At 40.4% G+C, this 20481-nt stretch overlaps 3 protein-coding genes and 2 non-coding genes across 6 annotated transcripts; 2 read left to right on the forward strand and 3 right to left on the reverse strand.

Moving 5' to 3' along the window:
* The first annotated feature begins 541 nt into the window (after positions 1-541).
* Positions 542-7265, forward strand: LOC123724068 (apoptosis regulator BAX-like). Its single transcript, XM_045720555.1, has 5 exons — positions 542-559; positions 5464-5628; positions 5745-5880; positions 6106-6210; positions 6330-7265. The coding sequence occupies exons 2-5, from the start codon at positions 5516-5518 to the stop codon at positions 6426-6428; spliced, it is 453 nt and encodes a 150-aa protein (XP_045576511.1). The 5' UTR covers positions 542-559; positions 5464-5515; the 3' UTR covers positions 6429-7265.
* Positions 6821-12624, reverse strand: LOC106607329 (40S ribosomal protein S11-like). Its single transcript, XM_014204189.2, has 4 exons — positions 12595-12624; positions 8069-8144; positions 7667-7790; positions 6821-7555 (listed from the first exon to the last, which is right to left on the reverse strand). Exons 1-4 carry the CDS (start codon positions 12607-12609, stop codon positions 7522-7524), a joined length of 249 nt encoding a protein of 82 aa, XP_014059664.1. The 5' UTR covers positions 12610-12624; the 3' UTR covers positions 6821-7521.
* LOC123743606 (small nucleolar RNA SNORD35) lies at positions 7887-7969 on the reverse strand. Its single transcript, XR_006770462.1, has one exon. It is a non-coding gene; the product is annotated as a small nucleolar RNA SNORD35 (small nucleolar RNA).
* On the reverse strand, positions 8636-8717 carry LOC123743609 (small nucleolar RNA SNORD35). The gene has a single exon (XR_006770465.1). It is a non-coding gene; the product is annotated as a small nucleolar RNA SNORD35 (small nucleolar RNA).
* A 126-nt stretch (positions 12625-12750) lies between the features above and the next one.
* On the forward strand, positions 12751-20428 carry LOC106607327 (apoptosis regulator BAX). 2 transcript variants are annotated; one of them, XM_014204187.2, is made up of 6 exons: positions 12751-12968; positions 16269-16317; positions 16983-17147; positions 18723-18858; positions 19084-19188; positions 19314-20428. In XM_014204187.2, exons 1-6 carry the CDS (start codon positions 12938-12940, stop codon positions 19410-19412), a joined length of 585 nt encoding a protein of 194 aa, XP_014059662.1. In that variant the 5' UTR covers positions 12751-12937; the 3' UTR covers positions 19413-20428. The 2 variants fall into 2 exon arrangements, with proteins under 2 accessions (XP_014059662.1, XP_045576510.1); XM_045720554.1 differs by lacking the exons at positions 12751-12968; positions 16269-16317 and adding an exon at positions 13116-13190.
* The last annotated feature ends 53 nt before the right edge of the window (positions 20429-20481 follow it).

Consider the following 20481-nt stretch of genomic DNA (forward strand, 5'->3'; position numbering starts at 1 on the left):
GAAGTGCTTGGACTGGGCTGAGTGGGAGCTGCCCTCATGTAGGGGTGGGAGGGCCAGATGTGGCAGTCTGAGTCTTTGTACTTCATACGTCATTCCAGAAACATCATAGACAACTAGCCTTACTACTTGGACCAGCCCAGCGTTTTACTAATGTCAGCTGACAAGTCAACTTCTGAAAATGAGCCAGCTGGTGTTTTAACTTTATTTCACATTGTCACACTGAACTGGTCATGAGACATGCATACTTCAGTAGCTACTTGTTCAAGAATATCTGTGTGTCACATTTCAAACATGTTTAGCCCATTACATAATATATTTATGACTGCCCAGTTTCCATTTGAGACACTCATACATTAGCCTGGCTGACGCTACCCACGTGACTCAGTCAGGAGGACTTCAAGAATTCAGTGTTTGCCAGACTACCCACACATAGGCATTGTCTTATTGCCTCTACCTGCCCTTGGTTTATGTCCTGGTAGTACTAACTCCAGTGCTGCTTTGTGTTCTCAGGTAATGGAACTGATCAGGTACTAGAACTGGGGGAAGAATTACTGACAGAGTGAGTATACCTTCATGTTTACTCCTGAATTTGATCTTTATTCACATTTGTCTGATTTAAATCAGGCTGTAATACACAATTTAATTGGTACATATCAGTTGTCTGTGCGGTTTGTCCTTAAGAGCAGGCCATTTTCAATTTCCGCCTAAAATGACATGCCCAAATCTAACTGCCAGGATATGCATATTCTTGATAGCATTTGAAAGGAAACACTTTGAAGTTTGGAAATGTGAATTTAATGTAGGAGAACATAACAATAGATCTGGTATAAGATAATAAAGGAAAACAAATGTTTTCTATTTTTAGTTGTATCATTTTTTACATGAAAAAGAAAAACCACACATTCAGCTAGGAAGCTGGAGGTAATTTAGATGGTGTCCACGAGGGCAACAGTGTATGTGCAAAGTTCCAGACTGATCACTCCAAGAATGAGCAAGCAACATGACATTTAGTATGAAGTCACCCAGGTGTCCCTCAAGATTTGCCCAAAATGTTCCAAAGTGGCAAATTTAAAAACATAACTACAGAAAACATACAAAAATGCTATACTAATAAAATATACACGTTTACACACTCCCAGTAATGTCATGCATGATGGATCATTAGCTCCCCTACATAAAATGTACTAACAGGATACGCGACAAGAATGCTGATCCAACGTCTCCAAACACAGAAGTGAAATATTTAAGGTCCAAGTTAGCAGCCAACACTGATCTAATGTCACAAGTGAACACATCAAAAACCATACAAAGTTAAGAAATTGTACACACTGATTAAAGTATTTAGAACCCCATCTACACAAGGTTGTGCTGCTGGTCCCAAGTCTCTTTCTGCTGTAAAGCACTTACCATCCTCTAATTGTAGACTGGCTAGGTATTGACAACGCTAGGTGGTGGTTTGTTGTGGGGGGGGAGAACTCGAATGTGGTCTCTGAAATCAGTCTTAACCACAATTTGAAGATAAAAAATTTAAAAAAAGTGAGAACAAGTTTTATTTTGAGCCTTTATTTTAGCAATACATCAAATAAACATATAGAGGAACACTGTGGTGAAGTGTATACCTATTCTTTTTTTAATTAACTATGCAAGTCAGTACAAATTCTTATTTACAATGACGCCAAACCCTGACGACGCTGGGACAATTGTGTGCGGGACTCCCAATCACAGCCGGATATAATGCAGCCCAGTGTTGCGCCACTCGGGAGCCCAATGTGTATTGTAGGTTGACTTTGACATGTTGTGCCTTTCGAGTGCCTTGTTTGCTATTCATACACACATCTCATTAACGATATACATTTAGCAATCAAAGAAAATTTCAGAAATCAAATTAATAATATGCAACCATTCAAACTGCATTAGCATGAGAATAGAAAAAGAAACGTATTTCACTCACCAGTCTAAGGTCGCGTCCTCTCCTTCAGATGTTGTCTAAACTGACACTGTCCCGGTAGATTTCTGCTAGAATATCATCCAACCTCTATACTTGGACTTTTAGCTTTTCCAGTATTAGTAGCCATATTGTAAGTTCAACATTTGCAAAACACCTAGTTTGTGACCTGCTCTTGCATAAATCTCGACTCGCAACCGCAAAGGGTTTCTGTAAAGCACAGCTATCTAGGTTTCAAAACGATAGGTGGTCATTGGACAAAGATTGTTCACTGGATTGACTATGTCATGCCTTCCTGGCTAAAATTGGCTTTCCGAGGATATACTGAATGCAGAATGATATAGCAAAGGTTGGTTACTTTTTAGAGTGTTTGAGGAATAAATACCAACCTAATTTGACTGGTTGAAACATTTAGCGTTCAATTTTCACATTTCTTTCTTTGCAAGTTGAATGAGTGGATATAAAATCGATTGTGCATACTATATGGACTGTTTTTAGGATATGAAAAAGGATTTTATCAAACAAAACTTCACTACATTTTATCTCTAGGACCCTCAGGATGACAAATCAGGGCAAGATTACATCACGTAAGTAGTTACTTACCTTCAGATATGAATCTATCATACAATCCCGTATTGATTTCTGGCTGATATCTGAAGATATGGCTGACAAGGTTGATAAAATCGATGGTTCAATCGAGACTAACAGACCACAAAGGGATCTCAATAAAGATAAATATGCACGGTTTGTCAACAACAAAAAAGTTAGTAAAGATTACTGGAAAATGAATGTCTTTACTAGAGAATGAAGTAGCAGGAATTATTGATAAATACTAGAATTGTGCCTGTGTTATGAATACGTTTGGAAGTTACTGGGAGCTAGTAAAATGTAATAAAGGCTTTTGGGTATTTCAATGGGGAAAGAAATTGCTCGTGCCAAGAGAGAAGGGAATATGACATCATACTTAAAAAACTGAACTAACTAATCAGGAATTACTGGAGCTATCATCATTGCAAATGCAGTTAGACTATCTACGAGGAAAAGGCCCCAGGGAGCGGTTGTAAGATCAGGACGAAAATGGATGGAAGAGGGAGAGAGAAATCCAAAATATTTCTTTAATTTAGAAAAGAGGGCAGGCGAAAAGATTTCCATATGTAAATTAATAATACTCCTAATGAAAATCCAAAATAAATCTCTCAGCATGTTTCCCAGTTTTATCAGAATCTGTATACATCAGCCCAGCCAACTTCCAATATAGATCTTTTCTTAGACAATGTAGCAAACATTGCTAAGATAATGATTTCAGGGATTTTTGTGATGAGTTATCTGAAATTGAGAAGACTATTAAAAGCTTTAAGGACAATAGGTCCCCTGGAAATGATGGTTTAATAAGCATTCAATGATTCCTTTCATTCTTGCTGTTTCAAGAATCAATAGAAAAAGGGGAGTTACCGGCTTCCTTAAAAGCAAGGTGTAATTACTTTGATTTACATGAAAATATATTAATTGGCAATATTAACATCAAAGATAAATGTAGTAATAAACAGATTAGGAATATTGTTTGATACTACAATTCCCTCAGCAAGATTATTTTGGTCAAATATCTATGGTGATATACAATGGGGGGAAAGCATGGAAAATTGCTAACAAATATTGTATCAGTAACAAAGTACAGGAAGTTTCATTTAAAATGTTACATAGAATTTATCCTGTGAAACATGTTTTGGAAAGATTCAAGCTGAATTGAATAACTGATTTCTGTGGAATGGAGAAAGAGACCATTTTGCATTTGTTTTTTGCCTGTATTTATAGTAGAATGTTTTTGGATTGACATACAGAATTGTTACAAAAAAATAGGACCGGTTGTACTATAATGGTTTTGATAGGATTTATTTCAGAAATTCTGACAGATAAAGATGTAGTATATTTAATTCAACTGCTAATAATACTAGGTAAATTTCATATTCACAAATGCAAATGGTCTAAACCTAACTTTTTTCACTTTATAAATGAGTCTAAACAATGGCACTACTTTAACAAATGAAAAACAAAAAGGCAATTAAAACTTGTATTATTGAATATGATTTGTTTGTTTAGGATTCCTGGCAATGTAAATTGTATGCTTGTTTGCATGTGACTATTCCTCTTTTGTTTGTTGATATTTGTAAAAAGAAAAGATGAATCTATCAAACCTGTCGCCGTGATAATTGTTTTGTTGTGCACTCCTCAAATAATAGCATGGCATTTTTAAACTGTAATAGCTACTGTAAATTGGACAATGCAGTTAGAATAAGCTTTCTGCCCATATAAGACATGTGTACCGGAAAAAAGTGTTGTTTAAAATGACGTAGTCACATTATGTATATCGAGCAACAACTGTCCTGTAGACGGGACACCGATCCTTAAGAGGTTTTAAGCCACACGGAATTTAGATCAAAATTTCCACAGGGAAGTATTGTTTACCAGACTTTTTAGAGAGCCGGTAGGTATATGGTTCTGGTGTGTATTTTCATTCTACTGACAGATGCGACGTAAACACTTGCACAATAGCCAAGCGTCAGTGAACCAAAGACCAAACGTGGCTCGCATTCATCTGGCAAGGGCAAACCTACCAGCTCTCTAAAAAGTGTGGTAAACAACACTTATGTGGATATTTTGTCTCAAATTTCGAGCGTCTGAAGGACAAACTGCACAGACAACCAGTAGAGTAAGTTGAAATGTAATTTCATTCAACATTCTGGCTGAACGTTTTATAAGATGTTGCACTCTGTTTCAGGCTGTATATACCAATTCATTAGAGAAGGATAACATATCAAATCAAACTTTGTCACATGTGCAGAATACAACAGGTATACAACAGACCTTACAAGCCCTTAAACAATAATGCAGTTCAAGAAAGAGTTAAGAAAATATTTACCAAATGGTCAATGTAAATAGTCCAGGTGGCCATTTGATGAATTTTTCAGCAGTCTTTTGGCTTGGGTGTACAAGCTGTTAAGTAGCCTTTTGGTCCTAGACTTGGTGCTTCGGTACTGCTTGCCGTGCGGTAGCAGAAAGAACAGTCTGACTAGGGTGGCTGTCGTCTTTGGCAATTTTTTGGGGGCTTTCCTCTGACACCACGTATATAGGTCCTGGATGGCAGGAAGCTTGGCCCCAGTGATGTTTCTGACCGCACGCCCTACCCGCTGTAGCACCTTACGGTCAGTTGCCGTACCAGGCAGTGATGCAACCGGTCAGGATGCTCTTGATGGTGCAGCTGTAGAACTTTTAGGATCTGGGGACCTATGCCAAATCTTCTCAGTCTCCTCAAGGGGAAAAGGTGTTATCGCGCCCTTTTCACAACTGTCTTGGTGTGTTTGAACCATATAGTTTGTTGGTGATGTGGACACCAAGGAACTTGAAACTGTCAACCCGCTCCACTCCAGCTCGTCGAGGTTAATGGGGGCCTGTTCGACCCACCTTTTCCTGTAGTCCACGATATACTAGCTAGTTGTTTACCCGGGACCCTCTTTTCGCAGTTTAATCTACGAGCGGGTTCGTCACCATGCTGACAGCAGGACTCGGTTGTCAATGTCACGGACCCAGTTGATTGGGAGTGAGCTGTGTGACCCCAACCACAAGAAGCTGGTCCTGTGCCTGGAGCAGATTGGAAATGAGCTGGATGGCAATACGCAGCTCCAAAGGTATCTTAAACCAAGGACTTAGAAAGGGACTCCAGCTCTTTGCTTGAATAGATATTCACTTTAAATTGACCTCTGGAATTTGTGCAATACTCAGAGCATCTCGTTTTCCCCTTCAGTATGTTAAATGATACTGCACTCCAGCCCAGCCATGAGGTTTTTATGAGAGTGGCCCGTGAGATCTTCTCTGATGGAAAGTTCAACTGGGGCAGGGTGGTGGCACTCTTCTACTTTGCCTGTCGGCTGGTCATCAAGGTGAGTGTTATCAGTGGTAGTATTTTATTTAGCTCTCCTTTCTCCCTCAATCATTCTCTCGCTCTCTTGTCCTCCGTTAGACAAAGGAAACAGGGCTCATCTCAGTCGGAATAGATTCACTGTTTTGTAAACTGCAGCGCTTAGAATGGAACTGCAATTTACACGTTTTGGGGTGAGTTGGCTTCTTCATTGTGCAATAAGACGGCATCGTCTTTCTCTCCTCAGGCTCTGTTGACCAAGGTCCCTGACATCATCAGAACCATTATCAGCTGGGCTACAGACTACCTGCGAGATCATGTGATCAACTGGATTAGGGATCAGGGTGGCTGGGTAAGGAATCAGTAGATGTGCTTTCCCCACATTGACTTACAAGTTTCATGTTTTTTACAAATGTCTTTTTGAAATTGTGGTGATGGTTGAAGACAATGGTGTCTCTTCCTAATTCTTAGGAGGGAATTCGTTCCTACTTTGGCACTCCCACCTGGCAGACCGTGGGGGTGTTCCTCGCTGGAGTTCTTACCACTGTGCTAGTCATCCGCAAGATGTGAGGGGGTGGAGAGCCTGAGAGAAGGACATTAAGGGGTGGGACATAAGACTGGGTAGTAGAGGCAGACATGTGGGGGTGAATGGAAGATGTTTCTAGGGAAGGAAAAGGTGAGGAAAAATAGAGTTGGATGGAAAAACGGCAATGTTTAGACCTGATCAACCACTCCTCTTTCCTGCCCTCCATCGCAAAGGATTGAGTCAGATTCAAGGTTCTTTACCTCTGTTCCCTACACCGCTGAAAAATGTGAGCGGCTCTTGACCGCACATACAGAGAGAAGGATGGAACGAGATGTGTAGAGACTCGGCCTGGGCACATCTTTTTTTAAATTTCTTACAAACAAGTCACTGCATGATATTTGGTTGATTAAGTCTTATGAACTGATTAATTTCCCCCCCATCAGGTTAGCCATGAGAATCTCCTATGCTTTCCTGCTGTGCTTTTTTTCTGTTGCACTTTTCTTCCATTGAGTCTCTCCTTTTTCCTATCTGATCATTCTCTCCCTCCGTCTCTTCATGGTATCTCTTTGCTGGAGTATGCATTTTGGGGTGTCTGATAATTTATATGTGCATGTGTGATCATAAGATCAGATGTTGCAGGTACATGTTTGTGCAATTCTACTGCAGACACACTGTCCGCTCAGATGTTTACCTCAGCATTGTGTTCCAAGTACTGTATTCTATGGTGGGCTATTTAAAAGCAGACCATAATCCTTCAATCAAATTCTATTTTTATACACCTTGTTAATGTGTTAAAAGAAATAATGAAGTTACCTTATTTGTTAAGTTGTCAGTGCCTTGGTCCTTTTCTTTTCTACAATAAATTGCTTTTATTTTGTTCACATTTCTACACTTTCTATCTTTGTTAACACTTGTCCCCCAAAACAATATTTTTGCAGTGACACTTGTTGGTTTTGTATGTTTTAATATGAACATAAAATAAGAATGATTTATGGATTGCGATCATTATTAAGCTGTGCTTTTCTTGGTATGACAACTGCATCAGTGTTGCCATTAGGCAGTGTCGTCAGAGCCACATGGGCTTGGAAGATCGTGAGAAACATTTGCAGCCAACATCAAATCTGATTTAATGGAACTTCAACTGTAGTGCAACAGTGAGTTACAGCCATCCCTGCAGTAGGAAAGGTATGATCAGCCAATTATCTGATACAGCCTGGTCAGAAAAACGCATGCAAGGAAGAGAGGTTGGAAAGGCTCAACAGTATGACAGAGATCCTCTTACCTGAAGGCAGGTGAGAGATGGACCGACATGTTCTTGTGCCTCTTCTCAAAGCGGTTGTATTTGCGGATGTAATGCAGGTAGTCACGTCTGATGACGATGGTCCTCTTCATCTTGGTCACCACGCCTGAAAAGGCAGAATCAGGTCAATGTGTGGTCAATCTTAGAATACATCTAAGCACTGATCTAGGGATAGGAGTAGACCGGTGAGCAGGGGGTTTGGGTCGTTGCATCAGTAATGCCATAAGGCATTGTCGTCATAACCAGAAGGCTTGGAAGACCATCATGAGAAAAACATAATTTGCAGTTCAGTGAGAAAACAGTTGGTCATAAAGGGCTCTAAATGCCAAAGCTGACTTTTACATCCAAACCAAAAACAAACAGCAAGGAAATGTAAAGACTAACCGGAGAGGATACGACCACGGATGGAGACATTTCCAGTTATGGGGCATTTCTTGTCAATGTAAGTGCCATCAATAGCCTGTTGAAACAAAATACATGTTAGGTTCTCTGCAAATCTGGCTGTCTCAGACAATGTTTACACGTGGTCTGCAGTTGAGGCCGGAGGCAGCTAATGTTAGAGAAATTAACATTCCATTTTCTTGCAAAAGCTCTGGTGGACATTCCTGCAGTCAGCATGCCAATTGCAAGCTCCCTCAATTTGAGACATCTGTGGCATTGTCTGACAAAACTTCATATTTTAATGTGGCCTTTAATTGTGCGCAGCACAAGGTGCACCTATGTAATGGTCATGCTGTTTAATCGGCTTCTTGATATGCCACTGGTGGATGGATTATCTTGGCAAAGGAGAAATCCTCACTAACAGGGATGTAAACAAGTTGGTGAACATTTCATAGAAATAAGCTGTTTGTGCATATGGAACATTTCTGGGATCTTTTATTTCCACTCATGAAACATGGGACCAACAAATTACATCTATTTTTGTTCAGTATGGATGCCAAATGCCCTCCTATAACTGCATCAGTGTTGCCATTAGGCAGTGTCATCAGAGCCTCAGGCTCGGAAGACCATCGTGAGAAAAACATAATTTGCAGGTAAATCAATGTGCATTTTGAAATAGACCTGACTACAGAGAAGCAGTAGATCAGATAGGATGCACGAGCAAGATTTACAATCTATGAAGCTGACCATAATGAAAGTTCAGAAAAGTCAGCTAGCTATAATCAAAAGCAGAGAAAAATAACTAGGTAGCTAAAGCAATAGCCGTATAAAGTCCATGACATTTGGAATACACAAGTTGAGAAAGTAGACAGCTGAGTAGCCAGCCAACCAAGTTAGTGTAAAAACTCACCTAACGGCTTTTGGCTTCTTTAGTAGGTTAACTTGTGGTCCGGTGGCAGTATTCTGTATTTCGGATGACTGACGTGCCCAAAGTAAACTGCCTGTTACTCAGGCCCAGAAGCTAGGATATGCATATAATTGGTAGCATTGGATAGAAAACACTCTGAAGTTTCCAAAACTGTTAAAATAATGTCTGTGAATATAACAGAACTGAGTTTTTTTTTTTTTTTTAGCTCACCACTCATTATAATGGCTGTCTATGGGCATATCAAAGTTATACCTCCCAGATTGCAGTTCCAAGGGCTTCCAGTAGATGTCATTCTTTAGAAAGAGTTTCAGGCTTGTTCTTTTTAAATGAGCTAGAATTTGTAGTTTTTCTAAGTGGCTCCCATTTTGGCTGTTGTGTTGTGGTGCACACTTCGTTATTTATCTCCGGTAATGAACATACTATTCTCCGTCTTAAATTTTATCATTTACATATTAGGGTGCCTGAGGATTGATTAGAAATGTTGTTTGACTTTGGTAACCTTTGGGATTGGTAACCTTTGGGATTCATTTTGAACAAGGGAACCCGGTGGATTACTGAATCAAGCACGCCAACTAAACTGACTTTTGGTATATAAAGGACTTTATCGAACAAAAGGACCATTTGTTATGTAGCTGGGACCCTTGGGATTGCAAAAAGCGAAAGATCTTCAAAGGTAAGTGATTTCTTTATCACCATGGTATGTTTTCGCTGTACAGCCTTTTTGAAATCTGACAAAGCAGCTGTATTAACAAGAAGTTAGGCTTTTAAACAATGTAAGACACTTGTATTTTCATGAATGTTTAAAACCTCTCTAGGGTCGGCGGGACGAAATCGTCCCACCTACGTAACAGCCAGTGGAATCAAATACCTTAGAAATGCTATTACTTCAATTTCTCAAACATATGACTATTTTACACCATTTTAAAGACAAGACTCTCGTTAATCTAACCACACTGTCCGATTTCAAAAAGGCTTTACAACGAAAGCAAAACATTAGATTGTCAGCAGAGTACCCAGCCAGAAATAATCAGACACCCATTTTTCAAGCTAGCATATAATGTCACAAAAACCCAGAAGACAGCTAAATGCAGCACTAACCTTTGATGATCTTCATCAGATGACAGCCCTAGGACATTATGTTATACAATACATGCATGTTTTGTTCAATCAAGTTCATATTTATATCAAAACCCAGCTTTTTACATTAGCATGTGACGTAATTTACTAAATTACTCACGATAAACGTTCACAAAAAGCATAATAATTATTTTAAGAATTATAGATACAGAACTCCTCTATGCACTCGATTCGTCCGATTTTAAAATAGCTTTTCGGTGAAAGCACATTTTGCAATATTCTCAGTAGATAGCCCGGCATCACAGGGCTAGCTATTTAGACACCCAGCAAGTTTAGCACTCACCAAAGTCCGATTTACTATAAGAAAAATGTTATTACCTTTGGTGTTCTTCGTCAGAATGCACTCCCAGGACTTCTACTTCAATAACAAATGTTGGTTTGGTTCAAAATAATCCATAGTTATATCCAAATAGCGGCGTTTTGTTCGTGCGTTCAAGACACTATCCAAATGGTAAAGAAGGGTCACGGCACGACGCATTTCGTGACAAAAACATTCTAAATATTCCATTACCGTACTTCGAAGCATGTCAACCGCTGTTTAAAATCAATTTTTATGCCATTTTTCTCGTAAAAAAAGCGATAATATTCCGACCGGGAATCGGCGTTTAGGTAAAAAGACGAAAGAAAATAAAGCATGGGGTCGACTCGTGCACGCGCCTAAGCCCATTGTCCTCTGATCGGCCACTTGCCAAAAGCGCAAATGTGTTTCAGCCTGGGGCTGCCTCGATATCATTCAGCTTTTTCCCGGGCTCTGAGAGCCTATGGGAGCCGTAGGAAGTGTCACGTTACAGCAAAGATCCTCAGTCTTCAATAAACAGAGACAAGAAGCTCAAGGAATGGTCAGAGAGGGCACTTCCTGTAAGGAATCTTCTCAGGTTTTTGCCTGCCATATGAGTTCTGTTATACTCACAGACACCATTCAAACAGTTTTAGAAACTTTAGGGTGTTTTCTATCCAAAGCCAATAATTATATGCATATTCTAGTTTCTGGGCAGTAGTAATAACCAGATTAAATCGGGTACGTTTTTTTATCCGGTCGTGTAAATACTGCCCCCTACCCCCAACAGGTTAATATTACAATTTTGTATTTGGCGCGCTCCTATTTCACCTGATGTTGTCGAATTTGATCCCGATTACGGGATTTCTGATCTAAGAGGACTGAGCTTCTCGCGCATACATTTATCTAGCAATGACATGTTTTAGCTATCAACTCTGCCATAAATCAGTATACTTCGATTATCAACTACAGATGAAGCATACATCCATTGCTGTAAAGGCCTAGTTAACAGACTTCCTAGTTGGATGTCAGACAACGCGCTCCACATAGCACAGGGTCTGGAACAATAACACAATTTTTATTTCACCTTTATTTAACCAGGTAGGCAAGTTGAGAACAAGTTCTCATTTACAATTGCGACCTGGCCAAGATAAAGCAAAGCAGTTCGACAACATACAACAACACAGAGTTACACATGCAGTAAAACAAATATACAGTCAATAATGCAGTCGAAAAGTAAGTCTATGTACAATGTGAGCAAATGAGGTGAGATAAGGGAGGTAAAGGCAAAAAAAAGGCCATGGTGGCAAAGTAAATACAATATAGCAAGTAAGACACTGGAATGGTAGATTTGTAGTAGAAGAAAGTGCAAAGTAGAAATAATGGGGTGCAAAGGAGCAAAATAAAATAAATAAATACATTAGGGGAAGAGGTAGTTGTTTGGGCTAAATCATAGATGGGCTATGTACAGGTGCAGTGATCTGTGAGCTGCTCTGACAGCTGGTGCTTAGAGCTAGTGAGGGAGATAAGTGTTTCCAGTTTGAGATTTTTGTAGTTCGTTCCAGTCATTGGCAGCAGAGAACTGGAAGGAGACGGCCAAAGGAAGAATTGGCATTGGGGGTGACCAGAGAGATATACCTGCTGGAGGGCGTGCTACAGGTGGGTGCTGCTATGGTGACCAGTGAGCGGAGATAAGGGGGGACTTTACCTAGCAGGGGCTTGTAGATGACCTGGAGCCAGTGGGTTTGGCGACGATTATGAAGCGAAGGCCAGCCAACGAGAGCGTACAGGTCGCAGTGGTGGGTAGTATATGGGGCTTTGGTGACAAAACGGATGGCACTGTGATACCCCTACTCAGACTGCATCCAGTTTGTTATTGGAGGCTATTTTGTAAATGACATCGCCAAAGTCGAGGATCGGTTGCAAAATAGGAAGCCAATTCTTGATTTAACTTTGGATTGGAGATGTTTGATGTGAGTCTGGAAGGAGTTTACAGTCTAACCAGACACCTAGGTATTTGTAGTTGTCCACATATTCTAAGTCAGCACCGTCCAGAGTAGTGATGCAGGACAGGCGGGCCCAGTCTACTTTGAGATACTTTCATCGCATGCTTTCCGCATAATTGACGCTATTTATTGTACACCACGATGCCACATTCATTTCGCCACGCTGTTCTATTGAACGTACTTGTGCGTCCGCCATCTTTGCCAGCCGAGTCGTAAAGAGAACTAAGCATGCGCGCGACGGACAGAAGTCAGAAAGGACAGGATATGACGTTTAATAAAGGGTAAGGCAGAAGCGGAACGTTAGATTCCATTTGTGTCAAAAATGTTTGGATTCATTGCTGATTAAACTTGCTGTAGCTTAAGTCTTTTGTAAGTTGACTACTCATAAATATTATTGGCCTTCTACGTAGTGCTCTTGCAAGCTGGCATTCGTGAACGAGCAAAACGAAGCCACTCCTCTGGTGCTGTAAACATATGTCACATGACTGCAGGCGGAAGCAGACCTAAAGTAATCTTAGTACAAAATGGCAGCGCCGTCGGGAGGAGGCGATTCAGGTATGTGACATAACGATGATAAACACAATCGATACGGAACCGTGGTACTGATATCGTAATTATCGTGAGCCGGAACGAAAAGTTTTTGTCACGATTTAGCTTACTTGTTAAATAATTGAGTTTTGTTGTCGGTTGGACCCAGCCGCGTCGAGCTAGCCAGTCAGCTAGCTAACATAACACCCAGCCATCCCATCTCTGAAACATGCCCGTACACATGACTAGGTAAGCTAGTTACCCAGTAAAGCTACATTATTGTTAGCTGTTCAGCTGGGGGAAAAGTGTACAGTTAACTTGTTTCATTTTCTCATTAAGCTAGCTTGTAAGCATGTATGTGATAGTATGTAATAAACAATTAATTGGTATATACATATACAGCCCAAACATTTGTTTTGGATATTCGGTTTTCAATCATCAATAGCTATTGAACCAAGCATGCCATGACATATATTCTGAATCATGGGAGAATGGAGAACAATCTACACCTTTTTTTTGTGTAAATCTTAGATCTTTTTGAAGATTGTGAACTGAACAGAAAATTTGAAATTCACACAAAAAAAGATCTGGATTAGATCCATACTAAACCAGATTTAGAACATATTTTAATTGTCACGGCATGCTTGGTTCAATAGCTATTGACGAGTCAAGCGAATATCCTATATAAAACAACCTTTACCTTGGTACTGAACCATATACAGTTGAAGTCTGAAGTTTACCTACACTTAGGTTGGAGTCCATTAAAACTCGTTTTTAAACCACTCTACAAATGTCTTGTTAACAAACTATAGTTTTGGCAAGTCAGTTAGGACTTCTACTTTGTGCATGACACAAGTCATTTTTCCAACAATTGTTTACAGACAGATTATTTAACTTATAATTCACTGTACCACAATTCCAGTGGGTCAGAAGCTTACATACACTAAGTTGATTGTGCCTTTAAACTGCTTGGGAAATTCCAGAAAATGTCATGGCTTTAGAAGCTTCTGATAGGCTAATTGACATAATTAATTGGAGGTGTACCTGTGGATGTATTTTAAGGCCTACCTTCAAACTGAGTGCCTCTTTGCTTGACATCATGGGAAAATCAAAATAAATCAGCCAAGAATTGTAGACCTCCACAAGTCTGGTTCATCATTGGGAGCAATTTCCAAATGCCTGAAGGTACCACGTTCATCTGTACAAACAATAGTACGCAAGTATAAACACCATGAGACCACACCGCCGTCATACCGCTCAGGAAGGAGACGCGTTATGTCTCCTAGAGATGAACGTACTTTGGTGCGAAAAGTGCATATCAATCCCAGAACAGCAGCAAAGGATCTTGTGAAGATGCTGGAGGAACCGGGTACAAAAGTATCCATATCGACAGTAAAACGAGTCTTATATTGACATAACCTGGAAGGCCGATCACCAAGGAAGAAGCCACTGCTCCTAAACCGCCATAAAAAAACCAGACTATGGTTTGCAACTGCACATGGGACAAAGATTGTAATTTTTGAGAAATGTCCTCTGGTCTGGTGAAACAAATATAGAACTGTTTGGCCATAATGACCATTGTTATGTTTGGAGGAAAACGGGGGATGCTTGCAAGCTGAAGAACACCATCCCAACCGTGAAGCGAGGGGGTGCTTTGCTGCAGGAGGGACTGGTGCACAAATAGATGGCATCATGAGGTAGGAAAATTATTTGGATATGTTGAAGAAACATCTCAAGCCATCAGTTAGGAAGTTAAAAGCTTGGTTGCAAATGGGTCTTCCAAATGGACAATGACCCCAAGCATACTTCCAAAGTTGTGGCAAAATGGCTTAAGGACAACAAAGTCAAGGTATTGGAGTGGCCATCACAAAGCCCTGACCTCAATCCCATAGAACATTTGTGGGCAGAACTGAAAAAGTGTGTGTGAGCAAGGAGGCCTACAAACCTGACTCAGTTACACCAGCTCTGTCAGGAGGAATGGGCTAAAATTCACCCAACTCATTGTGGGAAACTTGTGGAAGGCTACCCAAAACGTTTGACCCAAGTTAAATCATTGAAAGGAAATGCTACACTCAAATAGTATTTGGTATGTAAACTTCTGACCCACTGGGAATGTGATGAAAGAAATAAAAGCTGAAATAAATCATTCTCTCTACCATTATTCTGACATTTCACACTCTTAAAATATAGTGGTGATCCTAACTGACCCAAGACATTGAATTTTTACTAGGATTAAATGTCAGGAATTGTGAAAAACTGAGTTTAAATGTATTTGGCTAAGGTGTATGTAAACTTCCGACTTAAACTGTCCCTACCGGCTCTCTAAAAAGTTTGTTAAACAACACTTTCCTGGGGATATTTTGTCTCAAATCTTGAGCAGATGAAGGACAAACCACACAGACAATCGGTATAGTAAGTTTAAATTAAAGTTTATTCAACATTCTGGAAAGGAACATTTACATGATTTAGTAGGCATTTGTTTCAGGCTCTATATTCCAATTAATTGTGTATTACAGACTGATTAGTCAGACTAGTATGTGAGTGCTAGCTAGCTGTGTTTTATTTGCATTTTAGTAATTTAGCAGACGCTCTCATCCAGAGTGATTTACAGTTAGTGCACTTATCTTAAGATAGCTAAGTGGGACAACCACATATCACAATCATAGTAAAGTACATTTTCCCTCTAAACTAGGGGGGGCTGTGGGATTATTTAAGATACTCTTTAAAGGGGTAGGGTTTTAGAGGTTATCAGAAGATGGGCAGGGGGAAGCTGGTTCCACCATTGGGGTGCTAGGACACAGAAGTGCTTGGACTGGGCTGAGTGGGAGCTGCCCTCATGTTGGGATGGGAGGGCCAGATGTGGCAGTCTGAGTCTGTACTTCATACTTAATTGTTGTCATTCCAGAAACATCATAGACAACTAGCTTAACTGTAGTACATATCTTGGACCAGCCCAGCGTTTTACTAATGTCAGCTGACAAGTCAACTTCTGAAAATGAGCCAGCTGGTGTTTTAACTTTATTTCACATTGTCACACTGAACTGGTCATGAGACATGCATACTTCAGTAGCTACTTGTTCAAGAATATCTGTGTGTCACATTTCAAACATGTTTAGCCCATTACATAATATATTTATGACTGCCCAGTTTCCATTTGAGACACTCATACATTAGCCTGGCTGACGCTATCCACGTGACTCAGTCAGGAGGACTTCAAGAATTCAGTGTTTGCCAGACTACCCACACATAGGCATTGTCTTATTGCCTCTACCTGCCCTTGGTTTATGTCCTGGTAGTACTAACTCCAGTGCTGCTTTGTGTTCTCAGGTAATGGAACTGATCAGGTACTAGAACTGGGGGAAAAATTACTGACAGAGTGAGTATACCTTCATGTTTACTCCTGAATTTGATCTTTATTCTTTATTCACATTTGTCTGATTAATCAGGCTGTAATACACAATTTAATCGGTAGATATAGCCTGAAACATTGGAGTGCCAAATCGTGTAAATGTTCCTTACAAGCCAGAATGTTGAATAAAATTGAATTTAAACTTGCATTACTGGTTGTCTGTGCGGTTCGTCCTTCAGACGCTCGAAATATGAGACAAAATTTCCACAGGGAAGTATTGTTTACCAGACTTTTTAGAGAGCCGGTAGGTATATGCTTCTGGTGTGTATTTTCATTCTACTGACAGATGCGACGTAAACACTTGCACAATATGTAAAGAATAGCCAAGCGTAAGCAAACCAAAGACCATTGCTCACATTCAGCTGACCTACCAGCTCTCTAAAAAGTCTGGTAAACAATACTTTCCTGTGGATATTTTGTCTCAAATTGAGCGTCTGAAGGACAAACTGCATAGACAACCAGTAGAGTAAGTTGAAATGTAATTTCATTCAACATTCTGGCTGAACGTTTTATAAGATGTTGCACTCTGTTTTAGGCTGTATATACCAATTAATTGTTTGTTACAGCCTGATTAATCAGACAAGGATCAAAATATACTAGCTAGTTGTTTACCTGGGACCCTCTCTTCGCAGTTTCATCTACGAGCGGGTTCGTCACCATGCTGACAGCAGTACTCAGTTGTCAGTGTCACGGACCCAGTTGGGCGGGAGTGAGCTGTGTGACCCCAACCACAAGAAACTGGCCCTGTGCCTGCAGCAGATTGGAGATGAGCTGGATGGCAATACGCAGCTCCAAAGGTATCTTAAACCAAGGACTTAGAAAGGGACTCTAGCAAGCGTCCCACCTACGTAACAGCCACTTGCAGCCTGTGGCGCGATTTTCAAAACCTTAAAAATCCTATTACTTCAATTTCTCAAACATATGACTATTTAAAGACAAGACTCTCATTAATCTAACCACACTGTCCGATTTCAAAAAGGCTTTACAACGAAAGCAAAACATTAGATTATGTCAGCAGAGTACCAAGCCAGAAATAATCAGACACCCATTTTTCAAGCCAGCATATAATGTCACCAAAACCCAGAAGACAGCTAAATGCAGCACTCACCTTTGATGATCATCATCAGATGACAACCCTAGGACATTATGTTATACAATACATGCATGTTTTGTTCAATCAAGTTCATATTTATATCAAAAACCAGCTTTTTACATTAGCATGTGACGTTCAGAACTAGCATACGCCCGCAAACTTCCGGGGAATTAGCTAACATTTTACTAAATTACTCACGATAAACGTTCACAAAAAGCATAACAATTATTTTAAGAATTATAGATACAGACCTCCTCTATGCACTCGATATGTCCGATTTTTAAAATAGCTTTTTGATGAAAGCACATTTTGCAATATTCTAAGTACATAGCCCAGGCATCACGGGCTCGCTATTTAGACACCCGGCAAGTTTAGCACTCACCATAATCATATTTACTATTATAAAAGTTTGATTACCTTTTGTTGTCTTCGTCAGAATGCACACCCAGGACTGCTACTTCAATAACAAATGTTGGTTTGGTCCAAAATAATCCATCGTTATATCCGAATAGCGGCGTTTTGTTCGTGCGTTCCAGACACTATCCGAAATGGTAAAGAAGTGTCGCGCGCATGGCGCAATTCGTGACAATAAAATTCTAAATATTCCATTACCGTACTTCGAAGCATGTCAACCGCTGTTTAAAATCAATTTTTACGCCATTTTTCTCGTGAGAAAAGCGATAATATTCCGACAGGGAATCTCCTTTTCGGCAAACAGAGGAAAAAATCACAAAGGCGGGGGCGGTCGGGTCACGCGCATAAGCCCAGAGTCCCTTGATCGGCCACTTGAGAAAAGCGATAATGTGTTTCAGCCTGGGGCTGGAATGACGACATTCTGTTTTTTCCCGGGCTCTGAGCGCCTATGGACGACGTAGGAAGTGTCACGTTAGAGCAGAGATCCTTAGTAAAAGATAGAGATGGAAAAGAAGTTCAAGAAATGGTCAGACAGGCCACTTCCTGTAAAGGAATCTCTCAGGTTTTGACCTGCCATTTGAGTTCTGTTATACTCACAGACACCATTCAAACAGTTTTAGAAACTTTAGCGTGTTTTCTATCCATATGTAATAAGTATATGCATATTCTAGTTACTGGGTAGGAGTGGTAACCAGATTAAATCGGGTATGTTTTTTATCCAGCCGTGTCAATACTGCCCCCTAGCCCTAACAGGTTAAACCAAGGACTTAGAAAGGGACTCCAGCTCTTTGCTTGAATAGATATTCACTTTAAATTGACCTCTGGAGTTTGTGCAATACTCAGAGCATCTCGTTTTCCCCTTCAGTATGTTAAATGATACTGCACTCCAGCCCAGCCATGAGGTTTTTATGAGAGTGGCCCGTGAGATCTTCTCTGATGGAAAGTTCAACTGGGGCAGGGTGGTGGCACTCTTCTACTTTGCCTGTCGGCTGGTCATCAAGGTGAGTGTTATCAGTGGTAGTATTTTATTTAGCTCTCCTTTCTCTCTCAATCATTCTCTCGCTCTCTTGTCCTCCGTTAGACAAAGGAAACAGGGCTCATCTCAGTCGGAATAGATTCACTGTCTTGTAAACTGCAGCGCTTAGAATGGAACTGCAATTTACACGTTTTGGGGTGAGTTGGCTTCTTCATTGTGCAATAAGACGGCATCGTCTTTCTCTCCTCAGGCTCTGTTGACCAAGGTCCCTGACATTATCAGAACCATTATCAGCTGGGCTACAGACTACCTGCGAGATCATGTGATCAACTGGATTAGGGATCAGGGTGGCTGGGTAAGGAATCAGTAGATGTGCTTTCCCCACATTGACTTACAAGTTTCATATGTTTTTTTACAAATGTCTTTTTGAAATTGTGGTGATGATGGTTGAAGACAATGGTGTCTCTTCCTAATTTTTAGGAGGGAATCCGTTCCTACTTTGGCACTCCCACCTGGCAGACCGTGGGGGTGTTCCTCGCTGGAGTTCTTACCACTGTGCTGGTCATCCGCAAGATGTGAGGGGGTGGAGAGCCTGAGAGAAGAAAGGACAAAGGGGGGGGGGGGACATAAGACTGGGAGGGAAACTGGGTAGTAGAGGCAGACATGATGTGGGAGTAAATGGGAAGTGTTTCAGGGGAAGGAAAAGGTGAGGAAAGATAGTTGGGGATGGAAAAGCAGCAACGTTTTTACCACTCCTCTTTCCCACCCTCCATCCATCCATGGCAAAGGATTGAGTCCGATTCAAGGTTCTTCTAGCCTCTGTTCCCTACACCGCTGAAAAATGTGAGCAGCTCTTGACCGCACACACAGAGAGAAGGATGGAAAGAGATGTGTAGAGACTCGGCCAGGGCACATATTTTAATTAAATTATTTTTTATTTCTTGCAAACAAACAAGTCGCTGCATGACATTTTGTTGTTTAGGGCTTATGACATTTTTTTCCCTCAGGTTAGCCATGAGAATCTCCTATGCTTTCCTGCTGTGCTTTTTTTCTGTTGTACTTTTCTTCCATTGAGTCTCTCCTTTTTCCTATCTGATCATTCTCTCCCTCCGTCTCTTCATGGTATCTCTTTGCTGGAGTATGCATTTTGGGGTGTGTGTCTGTGATTATTTACTTGTGATCATAGGATCAACAGATGTTCCAAGTACGTGTGTGCAATTCTACTGCAGACACACACAGCACTGTCCTTGTCTCACAGATGTTTACCTCTCTCTCAGCATAGTGTTCAAAGTACTGTATTCTATGGTGGGCTATTTAAAAGTAGACTATACCATAATCCTTCACAATCAAATGCTCTTTTTATACACCTTGTTAATGTGTTAACAAATAAGTAAGCTTTCTTATTTCTTTTAAGTTGTCAGTGCCTTGGTCCTCTTTCTTTTCTACAATAACTTGCTTTGATATTCAAATTTTTCCACTTTTTCTATATCTTTTGTAAAACTCTTGTCCCCCAAAACAATCTTTTTGCAGTGACACTGGTTTGTTTTTGTATGTTGTAATATGAACATAAAATAAAAACGTTTTATGGATTGCGATCATTATTAAGCTGTGACATATTTGGGGAAAGATGAATTTAAAACTACTGCCT

The sequence above is a fragment of the Salmo salar genome, chromosome ssa06 (genome assembly GCF_905237065.1).
Source record: "Salmo salar chromosome ssa06, Ssal_v3.1, whole genome shotgun sequence".
NCBI classification, from domain to species: Eukaryota; Metazoa; Chordata; class Actinopteri; order Salmoniformes; family Salmonidae; genus Salmo; species Salmo salar.